Raw genomic sequence first — 20810 nt, 5'->3', positions numbered from 1 at the left:
TATCGCCTCTAGTGCTTATGCAACGGCATAAGTTATGTCAACATGTAGCTTGATTTTTTCTGTGATACCAAATAATGAGGTGAATAAGTCGTTCGCCTGGCTCACAACAAGGACCTCTATGGCTACTAAAAAAATAAAAAGAAATGACAAAAACAATGCAGTTTTATTATTACAATTCTTTTATTTATAAACATACAAAGTCTAACATCATTGTAGGCTTAACTTCTAGAAATAGGCTATACACAAGCCAGTCCTTGAGTCTTCCGATAGGTCCATACATTTTTTGGATACCACCGAAGCACAGCTAGCAGGACGAAGCGAAGCTTTTTTTGCATCGACTCAAATTATAGTTTCTAAACGAAGCTAGAACGTTCCTCAACCGATAGAGCGATGCCACAAGGGCGTTGCGTCGACGTGGCGACATTGAAACACAATAATTTGAACGTACCGTACACATGAATGCGTCTTTTGGTCATAAATCCCCTGCAGCTTGATTTTGATTGCCTCTTTCGATCGAAAAACTGCGTCTTTTCCGAGTCGAGGCGCGTAATTCCGATTCACCACTGGCCGATCGGAAACCTTTGACATTTCTAATCGGAACAATAGATGATTTAACTCTCAAATTAGAAAAATATAGTAGGAATCAGGTTCATCTTTTCGCTCGGAAACCCATCTGATTTCGAGACTACCCGATCGGATAGATTCCGTTTTGAATCAAAATCAGGACGCTGGTCAGTTGTCCGATGCACACGCGTTTCTTTGCCGCGTGCCGTTTTAACACACCGTGTGACATGTCTTTCTGTAGGGCTAGCACGACAGGATTTGCGCGGTAGCAACACGAAGCGCGAGATATTGCTATTCTCGCTTATAGATCTCGCGCTTTATATCGCTCTCATGAAGTCGCGGCCTGTCGTGCTAACCCTACTAATCTAATATGTTGTGACGCAGCGTCATAATGCAACGCCGACGCAATGCATCGCGTGAAATTAGGAACTAAAATCAAATTCCACTTCTACAGATGGTAACGAAGTTCAAATTTCGCATTTCGACCTATAGCTTTAAGCGTGAAAAACATAGAGAGCGGGAGCGGGTCTGGCGCGAGTCGGGTCGGAACCACGGCGGGTCTAATTCCGTGTATTTATTTAAGAGGGAGCAGAGGAAAAATTCCTAATCTTCGATTTGATTTTAGAGGGGTATATCCACTTTAAAGTTAAAAATAAAATATTGTATGAGTAACTACACGATATATTCAAGCATAGACGTTAATCAGAAACATAAAACAATAAAGTTTCCTCGATAGATAAAAATCACGAAATGACCTCTAATTTTCACATTTTTTCGATTTATCCTCGAAATGCTACAGGTTATTAGGACAAAAATTAGATAATTAATTATATTTATGCATGATCGACAACTGTCACTTTTAGAGTTATTCCGCTAAAACAAATTTGGTACTTTTAATGCGCAAAATTCAACATCTCCTGTCGCATGTCGCGCGAACTTCAGGCATATATTTGTTTCACAAATTTGGGCGGAGCCAACGTTAAAACTTTTTTGGCATGAGAGCTCTTAAAGTCATTTGAAAAATGTATATCGTATACTATACGCCTTCGTTCTATTTAGTTCAGTAGATATAAAAAAATACATTGCTACATGTTGGTGTATTGGTAATAAGTAAAGTATTTTTTTTCTGTCGTGATAATTTTTAGTAGCCGTATATTCACATCGTATACTAATCATATCCTCAATTTTACTATATCTTTTTCCCAAAGCGATTGATTCAACGCTGTCGCTGTTACGCCGAATCAACCAAAGCCGTTTGAGTTGTTATAAACGTCTGCGCACTTATATGACAAAAATTATTGGTAACTACCCGTTTAGCTCCGTCAGATTGTCTCTTGTAAATATGCTAATGATAAATGTATACAAATGTTTATTTACAAATAGCAACCCCTGCAATTTCTTAGTTCAATACCGTAGCAAATTTCATTATTTAAGTATTCGATTTCTTTATCGTGCAATATTCAGCATTCGAGTATTGTATCATGAAATATTATTTAATAATCACTCGATAATATACTTGAATATTTAAATAATAAAGAAACCATCTTCCTAATCCTAATTTCAACAGGGAAGATGGTTTCTCCGTACTACCAGTTTGGGATCCAGTATTTCCTCTAATGAAAAATCCCAAACAGACATAAGACTGCAGTACAATTAATATGTTTCAGTTTATTCTAATTTCTATTAATAATTAATAATAAATTAAACTTAATAAAAATTCATTCAATAAAATAATTTGTAAAACTTAATGTAGCGTAAATTGGAATGTTTTCTTTGTAAAATTCAAAATAAGGTATTAAATTAATAACTATTGTAACTATAGTGAAAAAATAGGGTGGTTTGCATTAATATTAGACATAACTGGTTGAAGACTGTACCACCTCAGTCAACCGTGACCATGGGACCTGTAAAGGGCCCGAAACGTCGGTTTTGTTTGAAAAAACAAATATACGCGATTTAAATCCGGAAAAATAGTTTCATTTCCTATGACGGAGTTATATTATTCAGGGACATCTGCCTTACGAATGAGTCGTAGAATTTAATTTGTGTGACGATTTGGTGGATACTTACTTCAATTTACTTCGGCTTATTATCACGTGGATTCCACGTGCCCGCTTTCCGCATGGAAATTTAATATCAAACGTCAATATAAGCGTGTTTGATATAAACGACAAAATACGTCAAGAAATAATAAATGATTTCTCGTCTGAAACGTAAGGAATTACTTATAAATCTATAAACAAGGCGCAGGAAGAGATAAACGCAAAGGAGGTATAAGATGGTATAAGCGATGCAAATGACGGCAATTTATCTTTACAGGAACCGCATCGAGAGGACGGCGTCGAAGCGATGGCGGGGCTCAGTACGACGGATAGTATCTGCCCTTATTTGTAAGTTTAACTTGTGTTCATTTATTGTTGCCTGGTTCGATGTATTGAGTATGTATCCTAACAATTTGTCTATCAATAATAATGATCAGTACAGAGTACTAAAAAAACTGACCTCAAAAGTACGTGGAATTACGTCTATTTGCTAAGTTTTATTGAAATATCCTCTAGTTCGCCACTATACAGGACTTGACAATGGAAATAATAAAAATCGGTTCTCACTACTCAAAGTATATTGAGAGAAAAACGCCTTGAATTGGAGAAATAGGAAAATCAACCATTAAAGTAATTGCTCCTAAATTAAAGTTAGGCGCTATTTATAAAAATGAATCTTCATGCGTGAACACAAAATGGGACCACTATGGAAGTACCACCTTTCCAACAAAAAAAGAATCATGAAAATCGGTTCACAAATACCAGAGTTATCGCGTAACATACAAACAAAAAAAACATACAGACGAATTGAGAACCTCCTCCTTTTTTGAAGTCGGTTAAAAAACCGAAGAGCATATTATACAAGTTCCATAGTCACTGTTGGTTGACTGGCATGGTATTAGTCTTTAAACAGATACGTGAAATATTTTTTATGGCACTAAGCAACAGGATGAACAAGTCGTGCACCTTGTAGTAAGCAGCATGCATGTCCATAGCAGTTGCACTGAGAGCTTTAAATCGGGAAGATCCAAAGCCACTGCCACCGCGCCCGTCACCCGGAGTGACAAGTCCCATGTAATTTCACCAGCCTCCAAAAGTGGAACGCAGTAATGCTCACATTACTGCTTGACGACAGAATTATCCGCTCACGCGATGCGCTCCTCCTACCGCAAAATGGCGGCTATCTGGTTAATAAATTAGAAAAGCATTCAGTTTAAATACAAGTTTTTATAAATAAATAATATTATTCTGCATTGCTAAATAAATACCCTCCATACTACCAGCAAAAATAAAGTGCAGTAATACACCGCAAATGCTGCACTTAAAAAGCACTAATGAAATTTTTGGTGTACTTGGATAAATATGATAATATTCCGTTTGAGTGGTTCTAACGTTTACCCTGAAATTACTCCTTGAAGTATAGTTTATAAACATTTATATTCAGGGTAAACTTAAAAAAACGCTACTTACAGTATGTTTTTAATAAATAAACACCGAATTCACCAGGCCAAACAATAACACACACGATTGTCGTGACGTATTTTTGAAGTTGTTTATTTTTTTTAAATGACAGACCCAGGCGTTAAAAACTTTATGGTTTGCTAGAGTAGTTACCGAAATAGCAATTAATATTAGTTCTTTTACCTGTTATGACTTCGATATCCGATAAATCGGTATAAAATCATCACCGGCACCTCTAGGTGTGGTATGCGTCTACGGCTGCATGTATCGCGTGAGCGGATAAGTACCTAAGTGTAGTCTCTGGGCCAGCGTTACACGAAGAATCAGTCTTCGAGTCTAATACAATAACGGATTCAGAATGCTGATGGCGCAATTTCGCAGCCTAGGACTGACGATTTTTTGTTACAAAAAAGACTGCCTCGATATCCTGCAGGCTGCGGGCCAGTCACAACCCCATCTTGATGACTGTGGCGGTAAGGTATACACGACTACTTACTATTTGAGAAGGAGCTCTTCTGCTACTGAGCGTATTGTTAATATTAACACAAATCACCCCATTCTGAAATATAGTTACAAAAGTTATGATCTAAATTACTTTATTTGTCAAAAAGGGCTAAGTTTCCACTATTGACCACATGCTCTTTGCTGGTGTTCCGCCATTGCCCGCAATGGTTAAGAAATTATTGAAACATGACAAACATACTCGTGAGACAAAACGATAAATAAAATATAATCAAGTAGTAATTTCAAAAATAACAGAACACTTAAAGCACGAATGAAAAGAAATCTACAAAACATAGAAAATGTTTTAAATAATGGAGTTATAAATACGGTTAGCTTAGTCAATTAAATTAATGGAAAGAATGAGGAAAAACACTTAGACCTTATTACGCAGCTGTGTTTACAATTTACACAGCCAAGAAAAATCCACAAAAAACGAAAGAAATATAAAAACTAGATCGTCACTCTACCAGGCGCTCATAACATTTGAGACAGTTAGGCTGCCTTTCCACCAGAGACGTGAGACGTAGCGAGGCGGTGCGCGAAGAAACAATCCACCAATAGAATTACTTCATTTTCCTAACCTCGCTTAGCGCATCTCCAGTTGAAAAGGGTTAGCGGAGCTAAGTATTTGTACATACAAAATAGCGAGAGATGTGTACGAGGAATGTGTGCGAGAGATGCGGGAGGGGAATGTGTGCAAAACGGTGTAGGAAACTAGAGTTACTGAAAGCATGACACTAACTGACATTGACACATCGCCACTGCTCACGTCATCACCCCGCCCGCACATTGCTGAAAAGAATCCGTAAAGCCTCGCACATCTCTGTGGAAAGGCACCCTAAAACTGAAAGGACAATGAACTAACAGACAGGCTATGAAATTGATCCTATTCAGCCGCGCAGATTACGCTTTCGCCTGAATGGATCTTGTAAAACGTATTGTGTTTATTGCAATTTTTATTAGAATTATTTCGTTCTTTCCACTTATTGTCACCGAATTATATAATAAAATCGTGAAGAAACTGAGTGTAGTTACTTATACCTCGTAAACATGCAGGCAAAGTCGGTCGTAATGTTCGAAACTGCGCCCACGGGCTTTTTCATCACATGCATTTTATTACATTTAATTTCTTTGCACTCCTCTTATACGTCAAAATTAAGCAAAAAGTTTTTATGCTCGGAAAATCTGAATGTATTTCGCAAAAGCTTGAAGTACAGAAATAATAAAAACATGTGCAATTTAACTATATTTTTAACCGACTTCAAAAAAGGAGGAGGCTCTCAATTCGACTGTATGTTCTTTTTTTTGTATGTATGTTACGCGATAACTCCGGTATTTGTGAACCGATTTTCATGATTCTTTTTTTGTTGGAAAGGGGGTACTTCCATAGTGGTCCCATTTCATTTTGAAGAAAATCATTCACCTCGAAGGGTAGCTGCTCACGCATGAAGATTCATTTTTATAAATAGCGCCTAACTTTAATTTAGGAGCAATTACTTTAATGGTTGATTTTGCTATCTCTCCAATTCAGGGCGTTTTTCTCTCAATATACTTTGAGTAGTGAGAACCGATTTTTATTATCTCCAGTGTCAAGTCCTGTATAGTGGAGAACTAGGGAATATTTCAATAAAACTTAGCAAATGGACGTAATTCCACGTACTTTTGAGGTCGGTTTTTTTAGTACTCTATACTGAGATTATATTAAATTAATTTTATAAATTCAATATCTGCAGTATTTTTAGTATTTTCTAATTATTTGTATTATATCTAATACATCATGGCTGTATGCGTTTTTTTTACAAGATTTTTAGTTCGAGTTGTATTATCCATGGAAGAATCTGTTTAGAAAAAAGAACCGCCATTTGCAAATCCGTTATTATTGTGTTGTGAAGCGATATATTTTATTCAAACGAGAATCAAATTATCATTGTTTATTTCCTCGCAAATGTGATGAAAAACATTGTATGTAGCGCGGGCGGTAAAAACTTACAAACCTCGAGTCATCAAAATCCTTCGGCTTCGAGCTTCATAACGACTCGTTAGTGGTTTCTTATTTAGCACCCGACTAACAACTGAAGACACGCTACTAAACCTAAAACGATAAAAGTTGTAAGTTGTAGTTGTAATAACAAAATTATACCTAACTAGTTGACATGTAGAATAACCAATGAAAATTTGTAACAAAACAGTTAAACAGTTAAATTGTAAGTAGTCAATTAATAATAATAATAAACCATTTATTTCAGGCCATAGTCCATAAGATAATGGTGTTAGTTACAAAAGAAAATCTTAGAACCTTAGAATAATAACGCATAGAAACCTAGCCCGCACACGCTAAGTGAGGCAAGTTAGAGGGTTCCAAACGCGCTCCCAGGAGCGCGCGGGCTGTTAGTGCTCAAGGTCATATTGCACCGCGAACAGCTCCAAAATTTTTGCTAAAAATGACGAAATGTGCTGTAAATGGGTGTAAAAATACAACAGACAAACATAAAATAGACACTAACATCGCATTCCACAAGTAAGTAATGCGTTTCAACTCATATTTTTATGTAAATATTCACTAAAACAGAAAAATAATTTCGCGGCAACAAGATACGAAAGTGTTGCAAAGTAACGAATTTTTTTTTCCACATTTTGCTATTCTGTTTCAAAATAATTATATTACGTAAATTTTAGTGGTGCCTGTAATTTCGATTTATTTGCGCATCTTGAACAATAATATTTACTTGAATAAACATTAAATGTTTTCGTTAACTTGTGATGAAAGTGATTGGGACATGAAATTGAAAGTAATTATTTTATAATACTTTTAACGGCTCTGCGTTCATGCTTTATTGAATAATTATTTCTTTTAATTTTATTTGAATAGGAGCACATATTGCAACAAATTTACAGTATATATTTGTTTCTACTATAGTGTTGGCACCACCAGTACAACTTTGATAGCTTATTATATGTCTTTCTTTCCGTAACTCAAGCGAAATATTTTGTATTGAAATATTTTATTTTCTTAAAAGGGGAGCATTCTTAAGCGATTTTTTAATCTATTTTAACAGTTATTTTCTTTAATGTTTGCTTATGGCATTTTCGGCTTTAGGTTTCGAATATGGAACTTATTTCTTAATTCAAGATGGTGGGCGCCATTTTTCGAATAATGGCAAGTTGGGTATCGTTTTCGAGATTTTTAGGAATGTTCAATACAAATATGGCACTCATTTCTAAATCCAAGATGGCAAACACGACAGTTCAAACAAAATCAATATTCGTAATGAGCACCCCCAAATACCTCGAAAACGATACCCAACTTGCCATTATTTGAAAAATCGTGTCCGCCATCTTGGATTCACAAATAGTGCCATATTCACATTGAGCATCCCCAAATACCTCGAAAATGATACCCACATAGCATTTATTTTTAAAAATAGTGCCCGCCATCTTGGGTTTAGAAATGAGTGCCATATTCGTAATGAGCACCCCCAAGTACCTCGAAAATGATACCCATATTGCATTTATTTTAAAACTCGTGTCCGCCATCTTGGATTTAGAAATGAGTGCCATATTCGTAATGAGCATCCCCAAATACCTCGAAAATGATACCCATATAGCATTTTTTTGAAAACTCGTGCCCGCCATCCTGGATTTAGAAATGAGTGCCATATTCGTAATGAGCACCCCCAAGTACCTCGAAAATGATACCCATATTGCATTTATTTGAAAACTCGTGTCCGCCATCTTGGATTTAGAAATGAGTGCCATATTCGTAATGAGCATCCCCAAATACCTCGAAAAGGATACCCATATAGCATATTTTGAAAAATCGTGTCCGCCATCTTTGATTTACAAATAATTTCTATATTCGTTTTTCATCGACAAAACCGAGCATATCTGTAGGCACCTGATCGACATTGTCGATCGACAAAATCGAGCACATCTGTAGGCACCTGATCGACAATGTCGGGCAAATCTGTAGGCACCTTTAACTTAATGATGAGTTAAGCAAGATACAATTTTCCCATTTTTGAGGGAAATGTTATTCCATGGCATCATTATTTGTATATTTGTGTGCGTGCCGACGAGCGTAAATACAAGTTGCTTATGCCTACATGAATTTGGTTTTTGCCTCACTTGTGACAGTTCGTTTGATATGAAACTGTCATTCTATGCGTTATTATTCTAAGCTTAGAACTATGTTAGTATGATTACATTGAAATTTGAGATAGAAAATTTAAATATTTAAATTTGGAAAATGCACAATTATTACTTAATTTGACCAATTGTAATTGTATGGGAATTAAGGTAAGAAAATGGTAAGGATCCATACATCTGCAGGATAGATGTAGCTTCACAATAAGCCGTCTCGCGATTCCTATTGGAAGATGAGAACCGTACCTACAGGTTTGCACCGTCAATGCCAAACACTGAACAAAGCACCACTTACCTTGATCTGGTTGATGAAAATACAGGAGCTGCTGGATCACGGCGGCTAGCTAGCCGGCACCGCGTGCTGATTTGGGCAACACCGCGATGAGGATAATTTGATCCGCCGGGCACGGCTTTGAGTTATGGACAAGTTCACGATATGTCTGTTTAGCACCAGGTTTCACGGTCTCATGAGATTTTAGGTAATTTATGTATTTTAGAGAACACCGGCCGTTTTTGCCTTGTTCGTGAAAGTGCTCGAAAGTAACGGCGTGCAGTGCTTACGCCCGCCAATCGCCTTCGTGAATGACGTATTTGATGTTGCAAACCGCGCGAATATTTAACGAAGAACTTACACGTTTATGAAAACCATACAGTAATGTTTACCAAAAACTTTTAAATTGTACAGTCAAAACGTTGGGCAAACATCCTCAGGATGCCATTGCCAATGTCACGCACTCGCTTTAGCAGAGACGATACTTTTTTACGCCTAATGGCATATAAGTCGTCTGTTCGCGCTTCAGCAAAGATGCACTGCAGTGCCGTGGCAGTCCCAACAGCATCCTGAAGATGTTATTGTATTGTACTCGTATTGAGTTGTATGTACGCTGTGTATATCTAACCCATAGACTACTCGAATACATTGACTGACAAAAAGCTTTAAAAAGCGTAACTTGCACCTCTTTTGTACAACGAGTGAATCTACGGGCCAGCATGTTTCCTCTCACAGCCAGCGCTCTGCGCTCCCTTTCAATATCTAGATCATCATTCATGCTGTCAGTAATAACGTGACCAAGATATCTAAACTTATCAACTCTATTAAGAGGCGTGCCACCAAGCGTTAACGATGGTACATCTGGATAGCATTTACCTGCCTTTACAACAAGCAGTTCACTTTTTTGAGTTGTACTTCCGCCCATGCTTGGCTGCATACCTCTCACACACTTTGAGTAATTTCCTGAGCGCATTAATAGACGGCCCCAGCAGCACCATGTCGTCAGCATAATTGATATTATTGACGCATATATCATCAATGAAGCAACCAACATGCATGCTGCCGAGTTCTCAGGGTCTCAGGGTGACCTGAGGGCCACTGCCACAGCACCCTGTACCGACAAATATTGTTACACATTTTTTGACACTACTTGAGCCCATTGTCACCACTTGAGGACGACATTTTTTTATATAAAATAAAATAAAATCTTTTTTTCTCCATAATTTTCTCATAAGCAGGCTATTTTCGAAAGGTTTATAAAAAAATTTTACTTTTTTTCACACTAATTTGTATTTGGGCGTTACTGGGTTAATACAATTAAAAAATTTGATTGTATGGATTCTTAGTATAACATACCCGAAAAGAGCAACAATCCCTTCAGGCTGTGTTAAGCGAAAAAAAATATATAAAAATGAACCCACATGATTGACTTAGCAAGGGTCGAAGGAAAACCCTTACGCTAAATTGAAAAAACTTCACACACAATACTCTGCTTTTGCAATATTAACTGTCTTCTTTCTGAGAAAGAATACAATATCCATTGAATAAATTAAGTGGGTTACATTATAGTCCCGAACACGGAAGAAAATAAACAAAGGAAGTGCCTCAATAACTATCAGAACCGCTGTCGCCAAAACTCACACAATCGTATCGCACTGTCAATACAATAGTGCATTAACTCAAAAAGTGTATTTTTCAGAATCGATGTAAAACGAATTACTCACTTCCGACGTAAAATTATTAAAATTGATGTATATGTTGCAGATTATTACAGACATCTAAACAATTTCTTGCTTGTCAAATATATTTAAAAATAAAATTGAAACAATAACTTCATATTCTTGAGTATGGACTGTAAGTCACAAAAATTTTGTCTCATTTTGAGTTAAGTACCTAGATATTTTTTAATTGTTTCTTACAATATTCTAACGATGATTTTATTCACCTGTAGAGAATAAAATTTTTTTTAAAAGAATTTCACATATTTTGAGTTACGACACTATTGTAATAGCAGTGCGATATGTTAAACACTATGAAATCTCGATAATGATTTGTCATAGTTCCTAATTTAAAAAGAAATAACAAATTCTGACTGAATTTAAACTTTATTAGAATTTAAACTTTGATGGCATATCGGATTATTGCAACTTACGACGTTTTGATTTTACATTGCAATTTCAACCAATATGCTGCCATCTAGCGATAGTTGAACGATGATGTATTCGAGATGTTTACTTAGTTCTCCAAAAAAGAAGCGACCACATTACAGTGGCATAAGATTTGTTGTCGTTTCTTGCAACAAAAAAATTAAAATTTATTAAAAATAAGACTTAACGATGATGGAAACACCACCATGGATAATATTACAGGTGCGACTAACTATTTTTTGAAATCCAAAGTAGCAAAATAATACAGTTTTGCGCGAGATAATTAACACGACCACAACTTGCAAAGCGAAAATGGTAGACGGAGCTCTAGTATGTAGAATCCCTCGTACTGTTGGCTCACGTGCCACGCTCACTAAGCATTTCTTCTGTATTTGTTGTTCTGTGGTCGCGAAAAACGATTTTAATCCCGGATTTCAATTCACCCACAATGAATAATAGTCGTCGTTACGGTTTATAGCTAGATCCATTTGCTTTGTGAGCCTCTGGTACTCAAATACAAATGGTATCTTGTTTTATTGTCGTTTTCTACAACAATGGTGAGTTTCCTTTGGCTGTAGCAGTGTAATACATCGCTTAGTTGAGATAAGAGGCTGAGAAGGACCATGACGAATGCGATTTATTCGTGTCTAGATTGCAAAAAATGTGTAAAATCAAGATTTTTTTTCCCACCTAAAAAAATGATGCCTGTTAAAAGTAATCTCTGTGATGAGACTTTTGTATATTACTGTCGGTTTTCTCCAAAAAAAATGCTTCTATTATATGATATATTATTTATAAGTTTCAATGAATATCACAATGTATTATTACTATGATTTTTAATTACTTTATTGTGAAATTTTTAAACTCGAAGCTATACAGAGCCGATGTTTACATGAAAGCACCCTCTAGCGAAATCTTTGTAAAATTACTGCAATAGTTTGTTATAGTTATGGACACAAAGACCGAACATTAAGAAAATTCTTCGATCCGTCTGGATTCGAACCAGCATACAGGCACGGTTAGTGTTCGATCCATCTTTGTATTAAAACTTATAACATTACCTCTATTATTATTAATACAAAGGTGCCAAATAAGCCACCGAACGAACTAGCGGACCTTACAAATTTTTCTGATGTTTGTTTTTGGTTTTTAACGACATTTTTACCGCTTTTGGCTCGGTTTGCTGGAAGACGTTGGTTCGAAACCATTTTTTTTTCTAAATGTTCAATCTTTGTATTATTTATTATAACAAAGTGGAGTAATTTCATAAAAATAAATTAATATCGCGGTGGTCAAACATCGGGACATTCCATCATTTAAAACAAATACTTTTATTGCATACCTATTAGTTTTTTTGGTAGACCAGTTAATTCTGTTTGTCCGCCTTTTACAACCAATGTTTTCTTCCGTCAACATCACTGAATCATACTTTTTTTTTTTTTTTTAATTTATTATCTATCTAATATAACTATCTCATGATTTCAGATAACCTCTCTTGCTTCACGCATGGTTGCAGTACTGGATGGGTATCAGGCGTATTAGGAAATGAGGCGCTGACAGGAGGTGCATGGTTAGCCGCGCTTCCGTGTCTAGTGGCGCTGCCTGCGGCGCCATTCTTCGCTGTTCTAGCTGATGCTAAAGGACGGAAGGCTGGGGCGTTTTGTATCTGCATTAGTTTTATTGTAAGTATCTAATGCTGTTATGTTATGATTATTGTAGAAAACGTCATCATCATTATACTTAAGAGTTATATCTTGAGCTCCTTATACGACACGACACCGGCCCTTTCCTTTATTTGGTCCATGTAACTGCGCCTAGGTCGACCTCTTCCCCTCGTTCTTTCTCTCCAACATGGTCTTAAAGAAAATGTCGTATCGAATGTCTAATCATCTTTCCGCGTGTATACTCTACACTCAATTATTAAAAAATGTAAAAAGCCTCTTTCGTGTCAAAACGCTGACCGTTTAGGAGTTTTCTCTTCTCCTTATCGTATCGATGGCATATACCACAACACTCGCCATAGTGGTGATGGGGTTTTCCAATCGACGTCTTACAAACTTAACAGGTTTTCAAAGAGTTTTATGAAACTTCTCTAATTCATAAGATGTTTATTTACACAGTAAAATAAAATAACAGTCGATATTTCTAATTGGTATATAATTGGAAAATACTCGTTGGTGAAACCTATGTCAGAAGTCACCCGTACACCTATTACGAATTAAAATTTTTCATGTTTCTTTAAATATTCCAACACCAGATCAACTGGGCCCTGATAGCGTGGTGCGGCCCTCGCGGCGTGTGGGCGGCGCGCGTGGCGGCTGGGGCGGGCGGCGCGGGTGCGCTATCTCTCGCGCCGCTGTACTGCGCCGAGATAGCGCCCAAGGCAAGGGGTCTGGCTGCTATGCCTGCTTTGGCTTGCAGGTATCATTTCTTTAATTGTGTATGACTTGAGTATAATGTTATTGCACTTTTGGAAGACAAACCTAATACTAAACCTACTTTGATATCATGGACAGGAACTAGGTAGGAAATGAGCTGCAGTATTTTCCTAAATATTGAATTCCTGCCTCAGGTCTAAGATATTAACAACCTGCCTATTGGTGGTAATTATAGTGAACTATTCTGTACTTTGTTATAATTACGTCTGCGCGGCTAAGAAGTCTCAATAAAACTTAACATTTACGATTATAAGTGGCACAAGAAGCACTTTCGGCGCTTAACGAGGCAATTCCCGTGTGATTTCAAGTGAAACTAATCTAGTCTGGTGTTTCTGGGTAGTATCCCCAAAGCTATTTTTGTTAATCTGATATTTATTGTACAGGGAATCCCTATATCTTTCCTATTTGACCCATTTCAGTTGTGGCATCCTCTTCGCATACGGAGCAGGGGGTGTTTTATCGCCGCATGCGTTATCACTCTCGATGGCTGTACCATCTGCAGTGCTTCTGGTCTCGCTGCTTTGGTTACCGGAGACTCCTTCCTTTCTTATCAGTATTGGGAGGATCCAGGTATTTGAGTATTTGCTTTTGCTTCCCTATTATAGATCTAAACAATGGATGAAATGACGAATACAAAGTGACTAAATTAGAAAAAGGTAGATACTTAGTGGTGGTTTGCGAATGGAATGAACGTAGAGAGTGACGGAAGAGAGGAATAAAAATAAACTAGCTGTTCTTGACGGTCGTCTTCATAAAGTTTCAAATTCAGTTAAGGGGCAATGTATACGCTTCTATAACAAGATCGATATTCAATTGGATATGATTCCGATTGATATTCAATATTTGCCATTTACGAGGTAAAACTATAGTGAAACAAAAACTTTATATCAAAGGTTATTGTACAGCTTCTGCGTACTTAGATGATAAATATCCGTGGTAGAGACCGATTTAGCTCTTGCAGGTAGTCGCGATCTAAGATGTTTAAAATAAGAATTGTAATGATAAATGTATTCAAATATATATTTACAAAGAGCAACCTCTAGAGTTTCTTGCCCATAATTCTCAGGGGAATATGCCTTAGGAATGAGCAGTAGAGTTAAATCGGCATCACTATCTCAAGTGTAATTTGCTTACCTAAGAAATAAAAATTATTTGACAAACAAACCGCGACAAAAACGTTTTCACGAAGATGTTCTTAAAAAAGCTGGAGTGCTCAGTGAGAAGAACAAGATGGCTTGCATGAAAAGATTCGTGTGAAGTGGCGATTGGTACGAGAATCCAAAGGCGTGAGTAAACAATGAATCATATGACGACACGTTGATATTATGATTACGTGTCATCAAATCTCGATATGGTGTATATATAAGATAGCCTATGGTGATATATTAGATAGCCTTTGGAAGTTGGCAGTTTAATGCAGTATCCACCATTTTACGGCCAACAAAATTTGCCAATTTTGTAATTTTGGTGTGCCATCATCTTGAAAATGTACTTAACAACAGGCATCATGTGGATTGTCTCTTAGTATGAGTTGCTGTCGCTAAATTATAATAATCATTTTTATCAATCAATCATTAATTTTATCAACCCATTTTATCGAGATAAACTCTTCAACTCGTTTCGACTATTCCACATTGCTTTCATTCCATTCCATTCCACATCCCTCTTTGACTAAATTTATGTTTCTTATGTCTTTCAACACAATATTTAAGTAATAGTTTTCAAGCCAAGTTTGTCTTTATTTTCCAGGACGCAGCGAAAGTGATGTGCTGGTTCGATGGCTCCGATTTCCGTGAGGACCTAACTGACGTAATTGAACAACAAGAAGTTCGTATAAGAACATCAGAGTGCCACGGAAGACGCGATTTGATAAGACGACAGGACTCCGATACCTTTCAGCCGATGCTGAAGAGGATCAGTGGACTAGATTCGAATTCTGATAGAAAGACTGAACCGTCCGCTTGTAGGGAGCTTTGTAAGTACTCTGTGTGATATTATTCTTTGGCCTAAAAGCTAAATTGACAAGAACTACAATAGTTTAATAAACAAAACTAAAACCAAAATATATATATATTATACAAAATAAGTGCGCAATTGGCCTCCATCTCATCTGGTGGAAAGTGGCGATGAGGTCGACGATGTACCATGTACATCTAAATAATGCCCACTCACTCTCGCCTTGAAAAGGGCCAAGTTATAACGTTCAGGAAACAAGTCTGCAGACAGAGAATTCCTCTCCATAGCCGTTCGCCATATAAATGTGGAATGAAACGCTTCGTTCGAATTCTTGGAATATCCACAACACAGGGGTGGAACCCCAGCCTACGCCTCCCCCGATGATGGAAAGGGGAAGGCGGAATCAAAATATGCAATTCCATCGCATACTCTCCGTGATATGTCTGTAGAATACCGATAAGCAGGCAACTGCCTCCTTTTCCGAACGGTTACCATGCCGGATTGCCACGCTGAGGTCCGATTCCCGGGCCGGGATAAATATTTATATGGCCTACATTTATTTCTCTCGTGAGTTTAGGTATAATTTGTGGTTGCCCATGTATATGTCCATGGCACCCGTAACACAGGGTTTCCCTAGTGCGGCTATGTTGAGTGTGAAAAAAAAGACAAACTTTACGGCTGTGTTCAAGTCTCTGCAGCTTCGCCTCTACTAATTCCGAGTTACCTGTAAGCCTCATGACACGGTTGTCGATTGAGTCCAAAGTGTCCAGTTGGTACTTAGTAGAGCCATCCCATAATTGACATTTGAAGTACTCCATACACGACCGGACTTGTACCTGGTATAGCTGAAGCAACTGTCCCGGTGTGCAGTAATGCCTCACCTAGGACAGGATGCCAAGCTTCCTGGCTGCATTTTTGGCCATGGATTAAATGTATCTGCTGAAGTTCATGTTGGACGACAGGTCTATACCAAGTAGGTGAAAACGGTCGGCTATCGGTGTGGATATATCACGAAAAGTCGGAATCAGATGAAAGGGACTCCGTTTTGTGGAGAATAGACATGCCTGCGTTTTGGTATCTTTAAATTTGACAAGGTTACTTACCTTCTAATTTGTATTTAAGAAACAGAAGTTACGGTATACACTAAAAGATTTGAATATGAATTTGTCAATCAATCTATCAATCATCAAAATATATTTAATTTTGATTATAAGATTTCTTCTGGTATATTGATTGCTGTATATTGCAATTCCAGTCCGCCACCGGCGATGTCGGCGTGCGCTATTTTCCTGCTGCGTGCTGATCTGTGTCGCAGCCGGTAGCGGCGTGGGCGCAGTCAACAGTTTCGCTGCTGCCGTACTTAGGCATTCTACGCACGCTGTACCGCAACTCAATGTTACTTCTTACAATTTCTCTATGTACAATGGGTATGTAAAACTGTACAGTAACATTCTCCAGTCAATCATACTGACGGAATAGTCTCCGACGTACGTATAATATGCTTGCTTTGATAAATTTCTATAATCATTGACATTTTGTATAATTTTCATTTCAGTACTATGCCGAGATCGCTATTCCAGACGTCAGAAGCAGGTTCAATGTTGTGCGGAACAGCGCTGGTACTGGGGGCTGCTATGGCTACCGTCACCGTAGATAAAGTTGGTAGAAAGGTAACTTCACCCGATTATAAAAATTTATAAGCGTTTAAAAAAAGGAATGTCCCATAATGGTTACAACTCATGGATAGCTAACACATAAAGACGTTGCCTCGTGTTTTCTTAAAGCTTTGTCGCTTTCTACAAATAACGTATCGATCGTGGATTCATAACCGCTCACGCGATACATGCAGCCGTAGACGCATACCACACCTAGAGGTGCCCGTGATGATTTTATACCGATTTATCGGATATTGAAGTTATAACAGGTAAATGAACTAATATTAATTGCTATTTCGGTAACTACTCTAGCAAACCATAAAGTTTTTAATGCCTGAGTCTGTCATTTAAAAAAAATAAACAACTTCAAAAATACGTCACGACAATCGTGTGTTATTGTTTGGACTGGTGATTTCGGTGTTTATTTATTGAAAACATACCGTAAGTAGCGTTTTTCAAGTTTACCCTGACTATAAATGTTTATAAACTATACTTTAAAGAGTAATTTCATGGTAAACGTTAGAACCACTCAAACGGAATATTGTCATATTTATCCAAGTACACCAAAAATTTCATTAGTGCTTTTTAAGTGCAGGATTTGCGGTGTATTACTGCATTTTATTTGAGATGTTTTTCTTGGTAGTACGGAGGGTATTTATTTAGCAATGCAGAATAATAATTTTTATTTATAAAAACTTGTGTTTAAACTGAATGCTTTTCTAATTTGCGAAACCAAATAGCCACCATTTTGCGGTAGGAGGAGCGCATCGCGTGAGCGGGTAGGAAACTTGCTGTCGATAATTTTACATTAATAGATACATCTTCTAGTGCTGTTTTAAGATCACTATTCTTCTTTCTGTCATTTCCTTTCAGACGCTACTTCTGTGGTCCTGCTCCGGCATCGCCTGCTGCTTAGCTATTTTAGGCGTTTACTGTGACCCCCGTCTCCGTTTGTACACCCAAAGGATATGGCCATACAAACGATTGCTCAGAGAAAAGACTGATTTAGCCAATATCACTTACCAGGCCAACAAAAACATAATTGAGGTGTCATTGAAGAATATCACAGAGGGATTTAGAAGTATAACCGATATGAAAGCGGAAGGTTTCAATGAGACAAGTTTTGGAAGATTTGATACTGGTAACAATTCTGATGTGGTTTGGTCAAAGTATGGACTGATAAAAGAAGAAGGAACCATATGGGCGCCAATAGTGCTGCTCTCAATGACCCTATTTTTTTATAACATTGGACTAGGATCGGTGCCCTTTGTTCTTGTTTCGGAATTTTTTTCTATTAATGTAAGTATTGTTATAACTTTTTAATATCAACTTGTATATGTATGACCGGCTGCCAAATCAACAGACTAACATTGACAGTGCGTTCGAATTTTTCTTAACTTTTTTAACGGACTTTACCAATAAAGGAAACCATACCCTAAGCCGTTTGCTTTTCTCTTCAAGATGATAAAAACTAGCGATGAAGAACATGTGTTTTCAGCACTGTATAAGCGCTTGAGAACATTTCTCTAGTAAAAGAAATTATGGAGTTTTACAAAAAGAATCAAAAGTAGAAGTTAAAACATTTTAATGTCTTTAAAAAAAAATTACCTGCAAATGTTTACAATACTACGTAATTGTAATAAACATCTCTTTTGCTTCTAGGTTCGCAGTCTCGCCTCAAGTCTCGTCATATCCTGGATGTGGCTCAGTAACTTCCTTCTCCTTCGCTACTACGGAACTATCGCTGTCTTTCTCGGTCTACATGGCACTTATTATATCTCTGCCCTTGTGACTCTTCTAGGCTCATTATACACATGTTTTATTATACCAGAAACCAAGGGTAAGTCCAATGAACAAATAGAAGAAGCCTTGGAAAGGCCTTTGTTGAGGCGGGGAAAAAGAAAAACGGAGGAACCTTGATGATAGTTTATTGTTCACCCATTTTTGGGGATATTATAATTACAAATGAGGAGGGTGGTAAGGAACAATAGGTTCCTAAAAATAAGTTCGAAATGATTACAAAGGCTGGTCATTTACATTTGGAACTTTGTAATTGTTGCATAGCTTTAGTAAAACTTTTACTACTGTTTGTGTAAACGTTTATGCCAAAAATCAATACGAGCGTTAGATTTTGAAGTCCAAAGGTAACTTGTCAGCTATTGAGGTAAAATCTTATGAAAATAACATAAATATATGTGTTTATGACCATGACGTAAAGAAAGGTTTAAGGTGATATTGAATAAAGGCAAATTAAACAGATGAACAACGTTTAATTCAAGACATAATTAGTATAGGTAAAAGAAAGATAGATTTAGTAAAATAAACAAATGTACTAGTTTTATGTCAATTTTAATGACGTATTTGTTTAATGTTGTTCCAAATAAAATGTTTAATAGATATTTAAAAAGCCCCAAATATGACACCAATGTATTGAATTAGATAGTTATTGAATAAAAAATGCTCCATTGAAAATGTGAGAGTTACAATAGTGAAACTTTCATTATATTCTGGATACAGTTATTTGAACACACTGTTGGTGGTAGGTTGGAGAGCAAAAAAGACATGTCCGAGCGACTCCATACAGTAAAATTTTGAAATAAAGGCCACGTACAATAATTCCAATGAAAAAATGGGAAATTAGAATAACTAAGTGTGAAGTGTGTCAAAGAAAATGTATAAAAAACGCCAAATTGAAGAAAAATAATCACGTGTAGGTGATTGAAATTATCAGAGTTATATCTTAGGCTAGTGGCTGCCAATATCACGTTTTAATAAGAATGTGTTCTATGTAAAACTAGTAGACTACTGGATTATTACGTAGATGTAATAAAGAATACTAAATTCGTTCATTCACATACATCTATAGACCGTCATTTCATTTGCATGTATGATTAAAGATATATGTATATTAAAATACGCCTCTTTCCAAATGTCAGTATCAAGCTGTTTTAAATTCAATTACACTTATCAACAAAATATGTATGTATAAATTTATACTAGAAGCTTGTACCCATGTTTCTACGTATGATTTCAACCAAATTAATTAAAACATTTCTATTTTTTACAAATTCAAAATATCTCCAGCAGTCGAATTCACTATAAATAATAAATATTTGTCAATATATTTTTAGAATGAAGTTATAAATGTATTTTTGTGAGACTCAGATTATATAATCTAATATGTATAGGGTGTATAAAATTTAAACCGCACAATTAAGTCATTTTGATGTACAAACAGATATAGCTGCAGACAAACATTTTAGCCAAACTATCGCATATTGTAAATAGATTGTCGTGTTATGATTTTTTATGGAAAATAAAGCTTTAAATGTGCATTTTTCTCTTACTTACCTTTCATCACTAAAAATACTTTATGTAAAGATTTAATAGGAGCGATGATTAGGAATAGAATAGAATAGAATATAATCGTTTATTTCATGTTATCAATGTCACAATATTGCAATTGGAAATACAATGTCAAGGGATAACTATGATCGTCAGTGATAAAATTATAATAATAATAATGAATATAAAATAAAGTAGTATAACTACTGCTTGTCGAATAAAAATAAAATTAAAATTGTTTCAAAAGAAGCTCATCGACACTGTACAATTCAATATCCAATAAA

At 36.5% G+C, this 20810-nt stretch overlaps 1 protein-coding gene across 1 annotated transcript; it reads left to right on the top strand.

The window, feature by feature from the left end:
- The first annotated feature begins 2860 nt into the window (after positions 1–2860).
- On the top strand, positions 2861–19347 carry LOC113229025 (facilitated trehalose transporter Tret1-like). Its single transcript, XM_026462496.1, has 9 exons — positions 2861–2954; positions 12618–12814; positions 13390–13553; positions 13990–14140; positions 15320–15545; positions 16782–16953; positions 17082–17196; positions 18055–18480; positions 18844–19347. The coding sequence occupies exons 1-9, from the start codon at positions 2861–2863 to the stop codon at positions 19099–19101; spliced, it is 1803 nt and encodes a 600-aa protein (XP_026318281.1). The 3' UTR covers positions 19102–19347.
- The last annotated feature ends 1463 nt before the right edge of the window (positions 19348–20810 follow it).

Source organism: Hyposmocoma kahamanoa, unplaced genomic scaffold, assembly GCF_003589595.1.
Source record: "Hyposmocoma kahamanoa isolate Upper Pololo Valley unplaced genomic scaffold, ASM358959v1 270, whole genome shotgun sequence".
NCBI lineage: Eukaryota > Metazoa > Arthropoda > Insecta > Lepidoptera > Cosmopterigidae > Hyposmocoma > Hyposmocoma kahamanoa.
This window is presented reverse-complemented; position numbering and strand designations above follow the sequence as displayed.